Here is a 20,762-nt window from a genome sequence, read left to right as displayed (position 1 = left end):
TACACGTAGGTTCTTGTTCTATACAGTGTGCGCCTGGGATGCAGGGGTCCATTTTCTGTGCTTCTAAAATGAAGCATTCAACATTTCTCTTAGGGAAGTACACAGCAGGTCTGTGGTGGAGTCTGAAATTGAAATGAAGGATCTATTTATTCTCTCCACACTTTTTTTTTTTTTTTTTTAACTTGTTTCCCCCTTGCCGCCCTTTCTTTTCCCCTCTTTTTACTGTCTTATTAGGGGGAGCCTTTGGACCAAAAGGCTATTGAAGTTCTGTCTCAGGCTTTGCCTTTTCAAATCTGCTTGATTTTTGTGCAGTTTTGCTCAGTGCTAACGACAGAGACAAATCTCTGTTCAGGAGAAGAGGCTGCTTGGAAGTAGGTTGTGAGCTGTGTTTTTCAGAGCACTTCCACGACCAGTTCTGAGCTCAGTATTTCAGTTTAACCTTTTCCCTTTTACGAGGTAATTCAAGCTTCTAAATTCCCCATGTATTTTAAACCAGTTGATGAAATTCCTGTGATTTCTCTGCAAGAAAGAACTTATATACAGAGAACTGAAGAGGAGAATTGCCCCTCTTGCTGCTGTTTCAGAGATCCTTGTTCACGTAGTTCATTTTTGACAAGAGTGAAATATTTTGACATACTATAGTGGAGTCACCTTTCCTGGAGGAGTTTGGAAAAAGGGCAAATGTGGCACTGGGGGACATGTGTTGGCAATATAGTGGGCATGGGCTGATGGTTGCAGCAGATGATCTTAGAGGTGTTTTCCAACCTCAATGATTCTGTAACTCTGATTTGCATTAGCTCTTATTTGCAATTTGTATTTCTGAATAAAAGTAGTAGGAAGAATACTGAAGACATATATGGAAGGGCTGTGGTTTTGCCTCAAAATGCATTTCTTTAGTCCCAGCTGTTAGTTTAGGTACTTTGGGGAAGACTCTTCATGTCTCTGCTATGAAGATAATTGTGGCCATAGTCAGAAAACTGTTACATCTGTTAAAAACACGTAAAGCATGGACCCTACCACATTTCCTCTGAACTTAGTTTAAAAGCAGATAAAGTGGGCAAAGGATGAATAAGGAAACAGCTCAGCTGTGATCCTGCTATAGGTTTCCCAGTTCCCATGGTTTAGATTACCCTGTTCGTAATCTACCCAAAGACTTTACTTTGGACTACCCTGGAAGACACAGCCAGAAGAAAAATAAAACTAACGTAGCTTAGCAGTACCAGTTTGCTATCTTTTTGCATCGCTTATTTTACAGCATTCAGAAAAGATGCGTTGCACAGAGAATTTTACATGCCATATCTTCATTTAAAAGCTGTGGCACACGTTAAATTTAATTACTCTCCTTCTATGGCTTAAATTGAGGGCAGCTTCAAAAATGAGGGTGGCTTCTATTAAACTTAATTACTTTTCCCTGCAGTCTGCATGGTTAGTAATCATGGGTAGATTCTAAACAAAGATACAGCAGAGAGATTCTTTTATGAGAATAAGGTTGGAAAGCAGCCTATAAAATATAGAGAGATGCCAAGTACCTTTTATATGCAGCTTTAATTTATTATTGTTATAGTTACATAATATAATAATAATAACAATAATAATGTTGCAGTGTGATTAAGAAGGGACTGTTGGGGAAGGGGTCTTAGTTGAATTTGGCCTTGAAACATTTAAGCAATGAATTCTTCAATTTCTTCAAGTTCCTTTGCAGATTTATGGGGTGAAAGAAGGTTAATGATAGAATTTTTTTTATAATGTCTTCTATTGACTATAGATGGCAGATCTGACAGTTAAAATGAAAATTGTTCCAGAAGAAACTTGAGTCAAACTAATTATTGGAGATGTTATAGGGATGTATAATTATATTCACCTTTAAAAAAAAAAAAAAAAGAGGGGAAAAAAGTTTTATTACAACTGTGCTTTTTAAAGAACAAGTGGAGATATAAAAGCTGTAATTTTTCTTAATTATAGCTAACTGTAATTGCACACGACTGCAATATGCAGCACATCAGCAGCAGATTAAGAGATCCTGGCATATGTGTAAAGTACAGAACAACTTTGAGCAGAGGTGTAGTTTTATGAATACAGTTATGTATAATTTCAGTCTCTTACTTTGGATTCCATCCATGTTGATTTTATTTTATTTTTATGGCTATTGTTGCAAGATAATTGTCACTGGCACGGTGCTTCTGTGGTGATTTATCTGCTCCAAATGAGTCAAAAACCTTCAAAAGGAAATCTTGTTTCCTTCTATACTGATGATCTGATGTGATCAGGAGAGATTTTCTGAAATATCCTTGTGTATGTATTGATGCAGATAGAAGGCCGGTGGGATTTTTTATATTATTATTTTTTTTTAGTGCATTTCAATATAACAAGCACCAAACTCCCAGGATTTTGCTGTGTGGTTGAAAATCTTTGTTAGCTGTATATCCACATGTTTTTAGATTCAAAACCCTCAAAACTGTAACCCACTGAGTCTTTAGCCCATGCTGCTTTGAACAAAATCTAGGGATGCGAATGCCTAAAGGTGGTAGACTCTGATTTCATCTCTTTGCTCCTTATTTACAACTTACCTTTTTGCAGATGTGTGCACACAGCTCCTGGTTTTGGCTGCAATTTTGCCTGTAAAACTTTGAGCTTGAACTAAAAAGGGAATGTGGATGCTGCTGAGCTTCTAGACCACTGGTTTTATTTCCTATTGCAAATTCGGTCACTGCTGAAAGAGTGAGGATCAATGCATGCTGTATTATTGATGAGTGTGCACGTGTTCTTGTGATGGTAATTTCTGCATCTCTTGAGCACTTCAGATACTTTCAGATATATCTCGATATGCTGGAGTCCTCTCTGATGTTCTTAACCTGTTTTAAGCTGTTCCTTTTACCCCCAAAATAAACAAAATCCATCTGTCACTGAATGCTTTCCTTTCAAAACATAGTTTTGCAAAATGTTTCATTCTTGAACCAGAGGCAGGTTTCAGAGTTAACTCAGCTTAAACTTTGAGGATCAGAAGGCATCTTTTGTGCTATTGGATAGAGTTGGGTCTTTGCCCTGGCTTGTATAAACTACAGCACTGAATGCAAGGATACACACATCTATACATCATCTATACATCTATACATCTATACATCAGCTTGTTCCACAGCCTCATACTAATGAAAAAGCATATATTTGAGTACTGTGTTCAGTTTTAGGCCCCTCGCTACAAGAAAGACACTGAAGCTCCAGAGTGTGTCCAGAAAAGGGCAATGAAGCTGTGAAGGGTCTGGAGCACAAGTCATATGGGAAGCAGTTGAGGGAAGTGGAATTGTTCATCTTGAGGTGGCTCAGGGGAGATCTCATTGCTTTCTACAACTCTCTGAGACGAGATTGTGGTAGGTGGGGTCATCCTCTTCTCCCATCTCGAAAATGAGAGAGAGCAACCTCAAGTTGTGCCAGGACAGGGTCAGGTTGGATATTAGGAAAAGCTTCTCCTCAGAAAGATTGGTAATGTATTGGCACAGGCTGCCAAAGGAGTTGGTGGCTTTACCAGCCCTAGAGCTGTTCAAGAAACATGTAGACGTGGCACTGAGGGATGTGGTTTAGTAAGTAATATTGGTGGTAAGTGGACAGCTAGACTAGATTATCTTAGCTGTGTTTTCCAATCGCAATGATTCTATGGTGTATGTCTATCCCAAAGGAGTAGAAGAAGTCTTTACAAAAGCACAGTGAGAAGTGAGAAGAATCGTAAAGAAGAACAGGGAGAGATGGATAATTTAGATCATATCAAAACAAAGAGAAATGTATGGCTAGATACACAAGCAAGCAAGCATTCTTGCAGATATCAATAAGAAATCAAAACTTGTGTTTTCTAAAGATTTAATGCATGGAGAATCTCCTGAGAAGTGCCACATTCTAGATAAAGCAGTCAGTTCAAATGGCAGCACCAGAGCAAAAATGTATCTATTACAGTGCTGCTAGTAAGCAAATGTGAGCAGTATTTCTTGACAAGAGGCTGTGGGTGTTTTCTAATAAATCCATGTTAAGTAGCAAAGGGATAAAGGCTGAAACTCAAATAGCAATCCACTTCAGCTACCACTTTCTCACTTGAAGTATAGATGGATGCATTGACCCCAATCGGAAATTCTTTAAGGATAATTCTGGTTAGTAGAAGCTAATGTGAAATTAAATGTGTACACATTTGTGCATGTGTTCCTGGAAAAGGTACGATTCTGAATGTTGAACATGTTGCCCACTCTGTAGTTAATACAGTGTTGCTTGTGCTCTGCAATAAACTATTATTTCTGTGCTACTTCTGTAATTACATTTAATAATCAGCTCTCACAGTCCAATAGTATTAAACGTAGGAGTCTTTTCAACAAACTATGATAAATAACTCCTTGCAGAACTGCTGTACTTGAGGAAGCTTTATGGCTCTCTTTGTAAGATTTGTCATTTTCTTAAAGCTGCTTCAAAAAGCTTCTGAGCTTCGCTCTGGACCATCGCTAAATTTTCCCTTCCCCCTCTCGCTGTGAGTGGAGCTGGGTAAATGAAGCTTAATGTGCCATTTCCAAGCACTGTGACACTCCTCCAGGGCTGGTTACATTTACCATTGCTGAAGTCTAAATAAGTGAGTTTTAATGAGCAGGAATGCTTGCTAATAGCCGATTCAGGTACTTAGTAGTCCATGTTATTTAACTGTGGTGGAATTACAGTACATAAACGGTTGAATGATTAATAGATGTACCTGCTATATATTGCAGCCTAATAGTTTGTGCCATTAAAGAACTACCTTAAAGATCTTCTGGTTTGGATGTGGCTAGGGAGAAAAGAATTTGCTTGTATATTTATTTCACTGCTAACGTACGCCTTAAAACACCTCAATAATTTCACATCACCACCAATAGTTTGCTCAGTAACATGAATAAACTCACTGGAGAATGTTGGTACATGTATAATTTGGCTTCCTGAAATGGCCAGCTCAGCAGCTTTGCTCTTTGCTTAGGGCTGGCAGAAATAAATTCAAGCTGGCCTTTTAAGGTCACAAATAAAGCAGTAGATGAGATCTGATTTTCTCTCTTCTTCTGTCCCATTAATTTTGGGCAGTGATAGAGGGACCATCAAGTGTGATTGTATTTTCTTTTTTAACTCTTCTGAGTTGTGTACAGGCAGTTGGCAAGGGGGGGGGGGAAGCTAAAACTGACAGATGAACAACAAATGAACAAGCATGAAGGAATAATAGCATCCAACATCTGTTTCGGTTTGCACTGAGATACTCCAGAAAATACTGCAGTATTTATGGAAATAGTATAAGGGTTGTTTTGAACTACAGCTAATGGGACAAAGGTCTGCTTGCTGGCTGTCTTATTCCCAGAGTCCTTTCAGCATTTTCCTGTTCTATTACACACTTCAACCTGACACTGCTGTTTTTCAGATCATGAGGACCAATTGTAAAGCAACCAGTAGAGAAAAAGTCACTGACTATCAGCAGGTGGACTAAAAGACAATGTGGGCAGATTTCTGAAGGAGATGTTGGCAGTGCTGCAATACTGATGTGCCAGCTATGGAAGAGTTGTTTGCAGTACCTTCTGAATCCAGCAAAACCTCTTTTCAACATAAGAATCCAGAAGGTGGGCAGGCTTTTTCGAAGTTGTCAAATACTGCCACAGAGCTGGTTTAAGCAGCTGCAGAATTTTTTGAAGCTGCTTTCTGTTTCCGTATCAGAGCACATAGGCAGAGGAATTCGCATCTGCCCCTGGCCCAGCATGTGAGCACATACAGCATCCCTGCTTCATTGCAGCACATCAAGAAGGGGCAGCCTTGTGAGGTTTCCGGTATTAGGAAAAATCTCTTCCTTCTCAGAAACAGTGTTGATGGATTGGAACAAGCTGCTCAGGGAGGTGGTGGAGTCACTGTCCCTGGAAGCATACAGGAAAGGGCAGATGTGGCACTGAGGGCCACGGTTAGTGGGCATAGTGGGGATGGGCTGATGGTTGTACTGGATTACTGGATTATCACAGTAGTCTTTTCCAACCTTTATGATTCTAAGATTTGATGCCCTCTTCTATGTGGAAAAACAGAGAGAGGTGGCTGCTCTCAAAATGGAAATTAGGAGGCTACCCAGAACCTGGAAAGCTGTGGTTTTACTGTTGACTTTTTTTTTTTTTTTTTTTTTTGGTGTGTGTGTGTGTGTGTGTGTGTGATGGTGGTAGTGGCATTTTTTTCTAGTAGCTGCCAATGCAGTTTCTGTAGTAACTGTATTGTCTTGAATCCAACAAGCAAGATATCCTCCTCCTAGATGTTAGTTGTTCTAAGGTACCTTTGTTTGAGCATCTTACTTCACACAAAAAAACCCTCAGCTTCACAAAACTTCAGAGATTTCTACACTGGGTAGGAACATGATTAAGTATGTGAATTCTTAATAGCTGAAGTATACAAGTTGTTCTTATTCAGTAAAGTATTTTGAGACCAGCATGAGATGACATTTCTGAGCTTGGCATCTTCTCTGGGTTGCTTCTCTGAAATATGTTTAAATAAAGCTTCCAAATTCTTTGAATGGCTTCGAGTCTGTATTTATTATTGACAGCATCCAACATCAGGAAATCCCAAAGTTTGGAGCTGATAGCTTGTGAAATTCAAGGCGGCAGGGTGGTGTAAGGGCATTCAGTGAAAAACATTTGTTAGGGTGTGTTTTTCTTTTTTGTCATTCATCACTAAACTGAAAAAATCAACATTTGACCTAACCAACTGCAACTACTTGATAGAAGCCACTTTGGGAGATGACACATTGAACGCTTCCCCACACCCTACACAAATATGAGAGTCTTAAATATCAGAAGATATTTACAGCAGCCCTGTACAACTAAGGGAAGAATCTAGGCCATTTCTGTCTATCATTCTCAAATAATTGAGAAATTAACAATTTCACAAATTCATAAATAATTTGTGTCTTTCTTTATATATCTCGTGCATCCTTGTGTTAATATGACTTCTGTAGAACTAACATCCTTCAGTTCTACATCTGTACAGCTGAGTATGGCTGTGAATTAACGCTGAGATTGCAGACATGATTCCCCTCCCTTTCTCTTTGTATAGTGGAGATGAAGTGGTGGCCTCAACACCACAACCACTGGAAGTGGTGACATGAACTACATGTCAGCCAAATGCCCAGCCAGGTCATACATAAACTTTAATGAGCATACAGGGAGGACCATATGCTGTTTTAGATGGGCTTTTTTTCTCACTTTATTAAGGGAGAAGGTATATTTCTCCCTCTGAGCTCTTACAGCTCCCTGGGGCAGGAGGAGTCTGTGCATCACTTCTTTCCTTCCATCCTAACAGGGTAAGGATGTAGGAGTGAGTACCAAGGAAGATTTCTCATCTGTTTTCCTTCTGCTTCTCACCATACCCCAGAGAGCCAAATTCTGCACCCCTGGTGCCTCCTCCTTTCATTTCCATGTCATTAATTTTCAAAATGCAGCACTTCCCTGAGAAAACACATAGCAACAGAAGTCCCTATGCTGCAGCAGAGATGTACACATCCACGACAGCAGGAGCTGACCTTGGAACTAAGAACTAGAATAGGATCTTTCTTCTCTCTACCTTGGCATTTTTCCCCTCGTGTCCATGAATAAATTGCATCCCTTCTGCATCCCTGTCTATGACATGAGCATGCTGCTCATGTTGTAGATCTATTGCCTTGTAATTTTTATCTTGCTTTTAAACACCAGGGAAGAAGTGATGAGAGAGAGGCCCTTTTATCTGATGTCCTTGCTGGGTATTTGACCAAGAGGCCGATCTTGACCCGGGATTTATAACTATATTGTAAGGAGTGAGAATTTGACCTGAATTATCCTTCAGTTTCTAAGTTATAAGATTTCTGACTTCACAGATGTTTGGGGGGGATGTTAAAGTGAAACTTAAATCTTTATGAAATATAGAAAATGGTCACAATGAGGAGGGCTTGCACTGAAGTATTATTTATATTTTGGATGCTCCCTGGAATTCCATCATTTTGACGGCAAGTTCTTATCACTGGATACACAGAGCTTTCTATCCTTTTTACCTAAGGAGAAATGAAAAATTCAGAAATAGCCAATTCAGAACAGTGAAAAATGCAGCCTTTAAAAATAATCATGGTAAGAAAGCAACAAGCATGTTTGCTCATGTCCTTTATCTCTCTCAGATAATCTTGCAGAATGTCAGCTTGTATAGAAATAGATTTTTACATATGAACTTGTTACATCACTTCCTAAAAAAAGAGTATTTAGCTAGTACTTAAATAGCACATTCAGAGACTGTTTATGCAGTATTCCTCCTGCAAATGTACAATACTTCTTCACTAGCTAAACTCTGTACGAAGTCTTAAAACTCAGTGTACTTATTTGCTGTGTGTCATGTATAAGAGCAACATACTCTCTCTTTTTGAAGACTTTATTTTATTTTTGAAAACTCTTTTTTACTATTTTAATCTTTACTGGTTATAAGGTATTGTTCTAAAAATTAAAAATAAGTAAATAAATAAATAAATATTCTAACAGCAAATGATGACAAGAAGGGAAAACCTGAAATCCACCAATTTTGACATAACAAAACCAGAGTTCAGGAGAACATCTAATCTCATGCTCTATCCGAACACAGCTTGTTTATTTTGATGCACTCCAAAAGGGCAAGAAACGATCCCATTTGAGATGAGTGAAACATGTTGTGTCTCATAATGGTATTTCAATAGGCACTATTAATTCTTCCAAGTCAACTCAGACACAGTGCCCCATGTGATTTGGAGAAGAGCAGAGACAATGTGCCTTTGGATGCCATTTTTCAGCTGAAATGTGAAATCAATGTCCTGACCACTTGTGGTCATTAAAAATCCCATGGCAGTTTTCTGCAAGAGTAGAGGCATTGACTCCCAAGTCTTGGTGAAATTCCAGCTAAGTAATTATATTCCTCCCTATACAGCTTTCCTTTTAAAGCTAATTTAATGTTCCTCTTCAGTTGTTCTCCCTTGCTTTAAGTGGAAAATCTTTCATTTCCCTTTGTAAACTTTTCTTTAGTTCTGCTTTATACTGACAATTAGTAGCTGTCTTTTCTCTTGGTGCACCACTGATGCATGTCTGAGCAGTAGCTGTATGCATGCAAACAGATACACATACAATTTTAAATGCTTTTTTATTGACGGTCTGGTTAAAAGCCATTGAAATTAACGGGATGCATCCTTTTGAGCTAGTGGTCACAGAATTCATCAACGCTGTGAGTGGAATCAAATCACTCACCGGTACGTTGTGGACCCCTCTCAAATCCTGCTTTTCTAGCTTTGCTGATTATACAAACACTTGGTTTTTGTATAACACTACAGTCTGCTCCCTCTGTAGATTCTGTAGGAAAGAGTGACCAAAAGCATCCACTGCATCATTTGCTTTGGCAAACTGTATTTGCCCGTGGCACAAAACAAAGAACAAATTCATGGTTATGCAAAAGTTCAAGGTTGGACTTCTTAGTTACCAACTTTATTGCCACTTGTTACATTCACCGTGTCAACATGGTGGCATATCCAGCTACAGCCACTGTGGATATTTCTGGAAAAATATAAGAATTCTCAAGTCTTCCTCTAGAATACCCTATTTTCTGCTTATTTCTGTTCACAAATGTATCTTTTCTGTTTTGATTAATGGTCGTGCAACTTTTAGTGTTCTGTTTAGAATCATAGAGTCACTGAGGTTGGAAAAGACCTCTGAGATCATCCACTCCAACTGTCAACACATCCCCACTATGCCCACTAACTATGGCCCTCAGTGCCACATCTACGCTTTTCTTGAACAATTTCAGGGACTGTGACTCCTCACCACTCTTTTTGAGAAGAAAGTTTTCCAACTATCCAACCTGAACTGTTCCCAATACAATTTAAGTCCATTCACTCTCATCCTGTCACTGTTGGGAGTGGGGGAGCAGAGCAGAGGACAACCCCCACCTCAACACAACCTCCTTTCAGGGAGCTGCAGAGAGCGATAAGGTCTCCCCTGAGCCTTCTTTTCTCCAGAATAAACAATCCCAGCTCCCTTCACCGCTTCCCGTAAGATTTGTGCTCCAGACCCGTCACAACTTTGTTGCCCTTCTTTGGACATGCTAAGGGGTTTAGTAAGGGGTTGAAAACTTCACTCGAGACAGAAATATCAACTGATCTTTGTTGGGTTGTGTTGTTTTTTTGTTTGTTTGTTTGTATTTTGAGCTTCAAAGAAAGCGAGTATAAGTGGCAGGAAATAGCTGCTGCAGCTCAATACTAGGGAATAAAATGTCCTGTGGTCTCTTGTTTTGAAGAAGACAGGACCTTCAGTGACTACTGGCTCAAATGCTTTAGACCATGACCGTAGAAAACACACATTTCACAAATTGGAAGTCTTCTGTATTCTGCTTTTGGGAGTCTTCTGCTTGCATTTGTGCTGCTTTCTTAATAGCACACCATATAGAACGCTTCTTCAGCTTTGCTCTTATCCTTATGTCCCTATCCTTGTTTGCCTCGTGCTGTAGGCGGGCTTTATCTGCTCTTCAAAGTGTGAGATGTTGAAGGAAGAACACTGACAGGATTGCAGAGATGTGTTGCTGCTTTCTTTTTGCATCTTCCCCAGCACCCCGCTACATTGCTTGACTTGAATCTATAAGCTTTTCTTTTCAGAACAAAAAGCATTCTCAATAGAGACGTAAGGCTTTCCAGACCACTAAGGGCCGTGATCCTGAAGAAGCAAAAATTGTTTCTAAGCATAGTCCTGACTCACAGGAGTTGAACTGAGTGTTTGCTAAATTTCCTGGCATGCATCTAGGAGAATACATTAAAGATTACCCTTGCCCTGCCTCTTGTGCCTCAGTTTACATCTTGGCAGAAGCATTAAATCACAGAAAAACATTCCACTGTTAAAACCTCAAAGCTGTGTTGTGCTAAACCCAGCACGTAGGTGGGTAACAACAGCTGCCAGTCAGCCTCTGAGAGAAGGGCACCATATGATTTCTCAGTGAACAAAGCATTTAATACAAACACCACACTTTCCAAATATTCTGAAGAGTTCTCCTGAGCAACTTTCTCTAAACAAGACCATTAGGCAGCAAAGTCTGTTTGCTCATCTTTATGCAGATCTTCCCACTTCCACTTCAGTATAAGGTTTTGACTAAAATATTTATACTTTTCTGCTTTGGTACACATCCCACTCGGATCCTGTGGGAAGGATTTTTCAGCCTGTGGAGAGAAATGGCAAAATATGAGTGTGGGGTGGTATTTCATTTGCCCACCCTGGCTTTCTGGCTTTTGAGATTAAAGATGTATCTCTCTCTGGAGGGTGCAGAGCCTCCTCAGTAGATCAAAGCCCCTTGCAGGTCTAGAGAACAGTTTGAAAATTTCATTTTGACTTCAGGAAAGCCATGGGTTACAGGACAGCATTTTGAGGTGCAGACCTCCCACCTGGCATCCTCCTGTCTTCAACACCTTCCATAGGTGGACCATCCTGTCCCAGATCTGTCCTGCATAGCTGAATGAAAAATACCTGGAAATTGTAAATGACCTTCCTGGAAATTCTGTGATTGTAATGTCATCTCCTACCTAACAGCTTTTCCAGGCTCCTTAGTTTTGTCCTCTTCTGTCCTTAGCGCTGTTATGCATTAGCTCATCACATTTGCATTGGCACTGATTTCAGTGGGATTTGAGGCAGTCTGGATGAAGCATTTAGGCTTATACCTGCACTCTTTTTCAAGGTTGTCCTTGGATATCATAGACAGGACATGAAAATACATGATCTTATATTCATTGTCCTTTTGAGTGTAATCCTCCTGTTTTTATCAAGATTTTTTTTTCATTCGTGTTTATTTTCTGCGTCATATGGGAGTAGCAGGAATCTGAAATTTTGTTGTATAAGTCTAACTTCAGTTTCTTGAAATACTGGAGAATGAGTACCCGTTATCTTTAAATAAACTTTAAGGGTATTCTTGATGAGTAATTTGCTCCATAAGATTTTCTTTTTAAACTCCCATGAAATATATTTATAGAGCAGTGCCGCTATTCCTGATATTTATAGCACACTCACAGTGGACATTAACCATCTTCAGCAGTGAGTGTGCTATTTATGTCCAGGATCATTGTGTTTGTTTTCTAGGAAAATAATATTTTTAGCTTATTATTCTGAAGTTTTTGGTTGGTTGGTTCATTTTTTTGTTGTTGTTGTTGGTGGTTTTTTTTTGTCTTAAACGCTGATGATTTGATGAGAAGCTAAAAACTTTGAATAGCTGGGAAGTAATCAGGCTTCTTCTCTTTTATGTGCAAGTTACATTTTTATGTGAGCTTGATCTGTATTTGAAAAATTGTTACCTTACACATTTTTGCTTCAAATTGGAATTTGATCTGCCCAAATGTAAAACTGGCAACACGATTAATTACATTAAAAATTTATATGCTAAAGGCCTGCAACATCTTTGTTTAAGATTCTGGTCACATTCAGATATTTTACCAGAGTATTGACTATTGCATAATTATTTTCATAAGGCTGGTATCTCTTGCAGAGTGGGTTATTTAACAAAAATGAAAATCTTTAGAAATTTAGATGCACCGATCACTCACTGCTCTGGTCAGAAGCTGGCAATACGATTCCAGTTTAGTATTCTCTTTTGAACGTGAATTATTCTGCTTCTTGCTGCAACCTCTGATTTGCCTGGTTGTCTTTTTAAGCTGGATGACCAACTGCTATTTTATAAACTGGGGTCCCATTCCCTAAAGCAATAACGTGCCAATCTGTTACAAGAGCAATAGTAAGTGGCTAAGAGGTAGGTAGTCACTTTAGAGGAAGAAACAAAGAAATGCCCACCCTCACCAAAAACATTTGAATGAAAGGAGATGGTGTCTGTGATTAGAGGTGGAAGGGGAAAATTTCCTGGATGTTGGAACCATTTAGCAATTAAGTTCATTGACAACTTGCAGAAAATTCTTTGTATGTATAGATTATAAGAAGAGCTTGGAGAATAAAGTGATACCAATATGCATGAAGTTTTAACGACAGTAATGTATCTAATGGCTGCGTCAAATTTTCCCATAGAAACCAAGTCTATATTGCTCCTCTCTGATTTTATGTTATCTCTTTCCATTCTCTTCCTCTTTCTCTTTTCTCTCACTTTTGATGTCATTTACACCATGGACTTTGTTCATCACAGGTACCTGCTAGGAACTTACCTGGCAGCCCCTGCTGGATGGGAGCTGTGGCACTTCTCAAAGGCCTTGTGTGTGTGTTGGACTGCTGCTGAATAAAGCATGCAGGAAAATGGTGTAGACTGTCTTTATTTTCTGCTTTTTTTTTTCTTTGCATTCACTGAGCACTTTTCTGATCTGTACTTTTTGAAGCAAAAATCTAGGATGTTTGAAGAACCTTCTGTGACCACTGAACTGCACAGCTGAGACGCAAATAAAAGTTGTTAGGTAATGGTCTCAAGTTGTGCCAGGGTTCAGATTGGATATCAAGAAGAATTTCTTCATGTAAAGATGGGCAAGTATTGGAACTAGCTGGTGGTCAAGTCCCCATCCCTGGAGACATTTAAGAGATGTGGATGTAATACTATGGAAAATAGTGATGAGACACAGTAGGTCAGATTGGTGGTTGGACAAGATGATTTTGAAGGCTTTTTCCAGCCCAGATGATTCCATGATTCTGTGATTCTGTGTTAAAAGGGGTGACCCAGACAAACACTGGTGGTAGATCTGCAATGTAGCTTAAGGATTCTGTAGGTAATGATAATATATTCAATTGTGCTTTAATATGGCTTTTTACATTGTTGTAACACTGGTTACAACAGCTCACTTTTGATATTTCACACTTTGTTTCCCTCTAGGCGTATCGCACACCCACAAAGTAGATTCAAATGAGTACACTGGATCAAAAACATAACATTTGCAAAATAACTGTAGCCTAAAACCCAAGATAAGAGGGTCACACATATTTCGGCATTTTCTCAGTGCATGACATCATCATAAATATATCTAATCCCTTGTTGTTGCTGCAGAACTGAAAAAGGGAACTTTTTCCACTGGAAAATTGGCCCAGTGCTGCATTTTAGCTATGTAGGATATCACACAGTGCTGGCATTTGAAGGAGTGATAATTTTATGCTTAAAAATGAGTAATGGAGCTATTGAGAATTTTATTCTGAGGAAGTCCTTAGATCACACACTATCGTCTGTTTTTCACATTCTTGTGTATATGATCGTACAGATTCTGCATCCATCAGTGACGCATTTGCATATAAAATTGAGTGTGTGTGCACTCCTATAAAATACAAGTGGTATAAAAATGTTTTAAAAAATTATAGCTGTTCTAAAGAGAAACTTAATTTTTCCTTACTTTGTGTCTTTCAGAGAGACTGCCACAGAGCTATCTGGAGCATTACCAAGGTAAGCATGTGGCTCTAAACTGACTCTGGGTATCAATGTCTGGAAGCTGCTAGAAGACCATATGACATTTTGGGACAGAACACAATCCTTCTCCTACAGAAAACTACAGGGATGTTGAGAACTGGGCATGCAGGGAGGAGAGGGAAATGTGACCGTGAAATACTGGAGCAAACATACTCTATGGCCTACAACAGGTTGGAGGTTTTTTTGAGGCTTAGCATAGTTGTTGTACCTAAGAAATAGAAAACCCAGCTGTGCCCCTCTGCCAGCTGTGCAATGATACCCACTGCAGGTGGTTTTCCTTTTGCTTTAAATTTCACCTGAGGGAAGAGGGGAGGGAAACTTGGAGACTGGGGAGAAAAAAAACACTGCGATCTTAAGACATTTTCATTTGGAAAGCAGAACAGCTTAGATGAAATTCTTCTGTGCTGGGAAAGCTTTTCATAAAATAATAGAATTAGACAGGATTCCTAGGCTGCAATAGAGGTTTTTGAAGAGAGACTTGCCTACATATTGTCAAAGGATGCATTAAAATGATGTTATCATGCAGATAGAGAAAAGAGTGGAGAGAAGGGGGGAAAATCTGATGTGATAATCTGTCACATAATAGAGATGACTAGTGAGTTAAAAAATGGTGGTCTCATGTTTCTTGCCTCTTCTGCCATCAGTTTTGCTCAGTGAAATATGGTGGTGTTTAACGAAATAATGGCTTGGAGTGTTTTTATATCTTCTGATTTGTAGCAATGTTGTAGTTCATATAATAGATAAAGGAATAATTCAACAGAAAAATCTGTTTTCTTTAGGCATGGTAATACATGTGATTTATTTCTGCTTCAAAGGCAGAGAAAAATCGTCTACCTTTATGGGATGTGGGGTTTCATTAGTTGACTCATCTGTATTGATAAGCTGCATAAATGCAGATCTTCATAGAACTGGATGTTTTTTTTCCACACCTCTCTAATGTATCACTTTGTTTTGTAGGTTCAAAATTTATATCAGTTGTTTATTCATTAAGTTCTTTTTTATGACTTACCATCATTTGATTGTGCAAGCAGTTACAATGGTGAAGTTTCACCAAGGATTTGAAGGGCTGCACAATGACCAAGCCAATGACCAAGATTTTATTCAACTTCCTTTAAAAAAAAAAAAATCACAGTTCTTCATATAAAATGAAAACAATAGTAAAGATTCAACAAAGTCTGGAGTGTCTTTTATTTACTTTAGTGTTAAAATGTTTCCAGTATGCTTTCATGCTCCTAATTGGTTAGGTATTGTATGACTAATATACTGGAAACGTGCAGTCCTTGCAGTGCTGAAATGAATTTCACTTTAATTTAAAGTTAAAACAAGATATCCAGGTGCTTGAATAAACATCCAGTTTCATACTTGCCATTAATGATTGCCTAAATGTGTTTTTCAAGTTATTACCACAAGCCTTTAATTTCAACCATGGCAAGATGTCGCAAGTAAAAATCAGATTATACAAACAATGTGCAGAAGGCAATGTAATTATGTTATAAATATTAAAACTGATGATCTTGTCTAGATTTTAAACAAATGTTTGTGGCTGCATGCAGACTGGCTGGTCCTCAGCCTTTTCTGGGCTTCACTTGTTCCTGCATTTCTCTGAGCAAGAGTTTCCTTGGGGCTTTTAATCTTCTGTTTTCATGTATTAATCTGATATTTTACGTTCTTCATTCAAACTTTAAGTGAACCATTTTGCTGTTATTAATTATAACTGTGAAACACTCTAATTTCCCCACCACCAGCACATCGTTTCCCAGCCCATACTCTGAAAGTACTTCATGTCGTGTGTCATGACACTGAACAATAGGTCTGATGAACATGGTGGTGACAGGTTGATAGTTGGACTAGGTGATCTTTGTGATCTTTCCCAACCTCAACGAGTCTATGGAATTTTAATTTCATTTCAAAGTGCAGCAACTAATTATCACTTTCCCATAGTAATTCTGCTAGTTGTGTTTGATCCAATGGAACAGAAAAAAACACTCAGTATTTCTAGAAATCCAGCTTCTATTTATGCAGTGAAAAACAATGCCTTTTCTCTGGGCAGTAATAGATGTATTTGTTCCCAGGACTGATCCAACACACTTCAAGCAGTTCTAAATCTGATGATAGGATCTTCATTGTAAGGTGTGTGAGTCTGTACTTGAGTCTTGTTTGGCTATCAGAAAGATTTAGGCACTAGTGGCATTAATTAGTTGCTGCTATTAAGAAAAATCCAATGAACAAACAAACAGTACAGGCAAAACCAAACTTCTGAATTGCACATAGTTGAATATTTTTTTTTCCCAGAAATATAAATAGTAAGAATTTACAGGAAAGAATATTTTCTCTTCTAAAGTAATCAAGATAGGCTCCTTACATGCCTGTAACAAAGTGTCTGTGTAAATGGTGGCTTTTTAATGTAGTCATTTTCCACAAGATACTGCTTCTTGGTTTCTAATGATTAAATTAAGGAGGAAATAAAAATTACCTTACTTTTTGTCACTGAAGAATGTGTTTCATTCATAGAAAGAAGTGGGAAAATCTGAGTTAGTGAACATCATTTCTAAGGAAACTTAATAGATTAACTTTGCCTGTAGAAAGATACAAGAATATTCTGTATGAGTATATTGTGTCAGTTCTAATTTACCAGTTATTTCTGATGGGGGAAGCTTTGAGCAGGAATTGGAAATTTCAACTTAAAATATGTTGAAGAAGCTTTACCACTTTTATATTAAATGACATTATTATGTCTGTGAATGTATATTGTTTTTTCGAAGAAAGGATTTCTGTGTGCAACAGCACATCAAAGAAAGGATCTTCACAAGGAAAACTTTATAATAATATTAAGTTGTTCATTGCATGACCTATTTAGAGTACTCAGATATTTCTTGTTGTAGACTACATAATTAAATTTTAAATGGAACATGATAAAGAAATTATACTGGTGATCTCTAGAGATTTGAATACCCTATTTGGATCTTTACAAGAATGTAGCAAAGACATACTTTAAAATTTAATAAAGGTCTGGCCTATTTTTTTTTTCCTTTTAGATGTGCTATAACTACTATACCAGTCCTATTTCAAACTGCATTTGCTCTCCATATTATATACATGATACCTATGATAAGAGACCAAACTAAAATTATTAAAAGCATATATATCTTAAATTGAGAGACCCACAATTTATGTATGATGCAGAACAATTTATGAATGAAGATAAGCTCCTAAAGCCTTGCAGTACCCTAACTTGCAACCAGCCCTTCACAGACCATCATTTGATCTAAGCTGGAAACATGTCCAGAGAGATGTAATTTAGTGAGGTAGAGTGCTCGTGAACAGTGCAAAGCCCTACGGGCGTGAGGGAGATGATATTTGGAACTTAAACAAGAAAATACCCACTGCAATATCAAAGGAATGGTTTCAGTCTCTAGCCCCTTCTGTTTGCTTCTGTGAAAGATTCTTTATATTTAAAAAGAACAAATATTTTAAATATGGACAAACCACATGGATTATTTAGTTGCTTCAGTTTAGTAATGATAACAAAGCTAAAATTTTTGTTCTCATCTTATATGTAGTGACTTGATTTTGCTGTTTACTCGGTCAGAGTAAAGTTTAAATGGTCGCTTCCTCTTGGATTTTGAGGTGAAGGCTATCTTAGAAGTATGATTTGAACTTTTTTCTGAAAAGGTGGGATGAAATCTGCAACAAAATACGACAGCAAGATTACACTGGTGTGCCAAAAAGGTATACTCAAAATTTAAGTCTTTTAAATTCTCTTATAGCCACAGTAATTTCTGGACCTCGTGTACTTTAAACCAGCAATCTGGAGTAGGGTACAAAAAGTAACCCCTCTTGATTTAAAATTTTATTCTCCCACATTCCATAAATTTCTTTAAATGATGTCTAAATTCCATTTACTGTAGAGACATGTTCCTGTGTGTCTACAGCATTTTGAAAGTAGAATGTGAGTACTGAAGTTACTTCAGTACTTTTGAACAATGTTAACCTGCAACTTCACCATTATTTAAATCTAATGCAACTAAGCTTTTATCTAAAGGGAAAAGAAGAATTGACAACCCACCATATGACAAGCAAAATGAAATCTCTTGATCACTAACTGTCAGCAGTCTTTCTATTACCATTGTGTTAGAGAATGATATGTCTTCCAAGGAACTAAGTACACAAGGTTTTGAATTATTTCTGTCTTGACAGCCTCACCCAAGTAACTACTTGTAAGTGCTTGGATGAATTGTAAAATGTGGTTCTATGTGGTTCTGTAGAGTGAGTTAATAAAATATCCATGAGCATTTTAATTACTATGAAATGAAAAGGATCTTTTTTTTTTCCTGACAATAGTAAGGATGTAGAGTAAATCCAGGTCAGTTGCTATCTTTATGGGTATTGCATAGATGAAGTAGCTGAGGTTGGCCATCTCTGCTCTTCTGGACCCCTTCTGGACAAAGTCTTTTGACAAACAATTTCTCTCATTCTAAGAACACCAGATTATACCTTTCCCTGCTTGTGCTTCGTGTTGGATGAACGGATGGATGGATGGATGGGTGGATGGATGGATGGATGGGTGGATGTCCTTTCATGAGACCTGAACTGCTTTGCTCTGATGTCAGACTTGAATACCTACAGCATACGTTTCTTTGTCCCAGTGTACAACACAATTTTCTTTACCTTTATACAAGACTCACTGAAATTTATTCTTCTTTGTATAAAGCAGGGATTTGGTATAGTCCACTTGTGACCCTGTCTTTGAATGCAGACATTCTGCTTTCTGCCTCTAAATCCCTTCATGAAACTCACTTTCATTTAAAGGCATATAAATAATAGGTCATGAAAACTGGGAGGCAGGCAGTGGTAGCTGATAACGTTAAAATCTCTTGAATGTCAAACTATATGTAGCTAACCAGAGTTAGTCTTTAGAAATGATATCATCATGTATCTTTTCTGAAACCACATCATTAAAAGGAAAATAAAAAGATTTCAGCCCTCGATATTTAATGTTCTGAAGTCAACTGTTTGAAAGAGCAGGTTTTTCACAATTTGGATGCCAGCCACTTTCTGAAGAAAATCATTACTTTAAATTGAGACTCAAATTTAACTAATCATTTAAAAAAATCTTACATTTGACATTCTCCGTGCCTCAGATGCTTATTTCTAAATTATACCTTCTTTCATCCATTTTGAGCTATTTTTCTGTACTGCAAGCAGGACTGCCTATTATCCATTATATGCACTGTACAATAATACTCTGATGCTGTTTGGTCTTTCTGAGGGGCAGTAATGTAAGTAACAGTAATGATTTGAGATAGCAATGGGTTTGCTGTGATTGTAAGGTGAATCTGTTTTCCTGAAGAAAGAATATTAAAATTCTCTTTGCTATTCTGATTTTTATTTTTTTCGAAGAAAACTTCAATACCATTAAAATGTGACATGGAGTTATTCATTATGGCAGCTGTTGGAATTTTTTTTTCTTTTTTTTTTTAACGTCCCTTTTAAAATATACAAAATTTAAATTGAAAATTTACAGCTGATGTAAATGTTAAAACACACTTATGTTCGATCTGATCCCTTTCTGGAGAGATGTTTTTAAAATCTTAAGAGGAGTCTAAGAAACACAGAGGTGATTATCCATATGTGCTTACTGATGACTTGCATTCAAAAATTACAAAGGTACCAATGGTAGGATCCACATTGCCTAAATGTAGGTGTCACAAACACACTGCCTAAAGAACCAAGGGAGAAATGAAAAGAAATAGGTGCATTATCTCAGGACAGGGTGAATGACCTTGGGGAATTGTTTTTCTTTCTATGCTGCCTGAAAGTAAAGCCTGGGGGAGCAGCGTTAACTAGATGTTTCACCTGATGATAGCTTTAATTTAAGGTGAGTACTAGCAGGCTGAGTTTTGGAAGTGTTAAAGCAGCAAATGATGTAAGCTGATGCCTGCTGGAGTTTTGAGGACAATGGCATGCTTAACCTCAAAAAACTTTCGATATTTGGTACTTAAGTGCTAAATATAGTCTCTGGGAAGGAGGGGGAAAGTCAGACAGAAGTGATTGTTGGACTTGATACAGTTCTGACCCAGAAGGCAGATAACTGTTTCCACCATGCAGAGGCCTCAGAAATCACTTCTCACAGTCTTGAAATGGCTCCTAATTACTCGTAGCTATTGAATCTTAAAATGAGCATAAGTGATTTTGCTCAGTGACCTGGGTTTTGAACCCACCACCATTTCTCACCAGCAATCCTGAGCATCTCTCATAAACATTAATGGATTTGACAGCAGATCTTTATTTTAAAAGTCTGGAAGGGCTTTTATTTTTAATCCCTACTGTAAAACTCTAAAACTAGAAACGTATTC

At 37.9% G+C, this 20,762-nt stretch overlaps 1 protein-coding gene across 2 annotated transcripts in view; it reads left to right on the top strand.

Annotated features, from left to right (window-relative positions):
• Positions 1-20,762, top strand: part of CELF2 (CUGBP Elav-like family member 2) — a 555,355-nt gene that overhangs the window by 239,354 nt on the left and 295,239 nt on the right. For both annotated transcript variants that reach the window (XM_052681218.1, XM_052681213.1), the window contains one exon: positions 14,347-14,382. Coding sequence is in view for 1 of the 2 variants with exons in the window: in XM_052681213.1 (XP_052537173.1) it covers positions 14,347-14,382 (36 nt within the window). In the remaining variant the exon portion in view is untranslated. The remainder of the gene's footprint in view (positions 1-14,346; positions 14,383-20,762) is intronic.

This window comes from Tympanuchus pallidicinctus, unplaced genomic scaffold (assembly GCF_026119805.1).
Source record: "Tympanuchus pallidicinctus isolate F22 unplaced genomic scaffold, pur_lepc_1.0 scaffold19, whole genome shotgun sequence".
NCBI classification, from domain to species: domain Eukaryota; kingdom Metazoa; phylum Chordata; class Aves; order Galliformes; family Phasianidae; genus Tympanuchus; species Tympanuchus pallidicinctus.
This window is presented reverse-complemented; position numbering and strand designations above follow the sequence as displayed.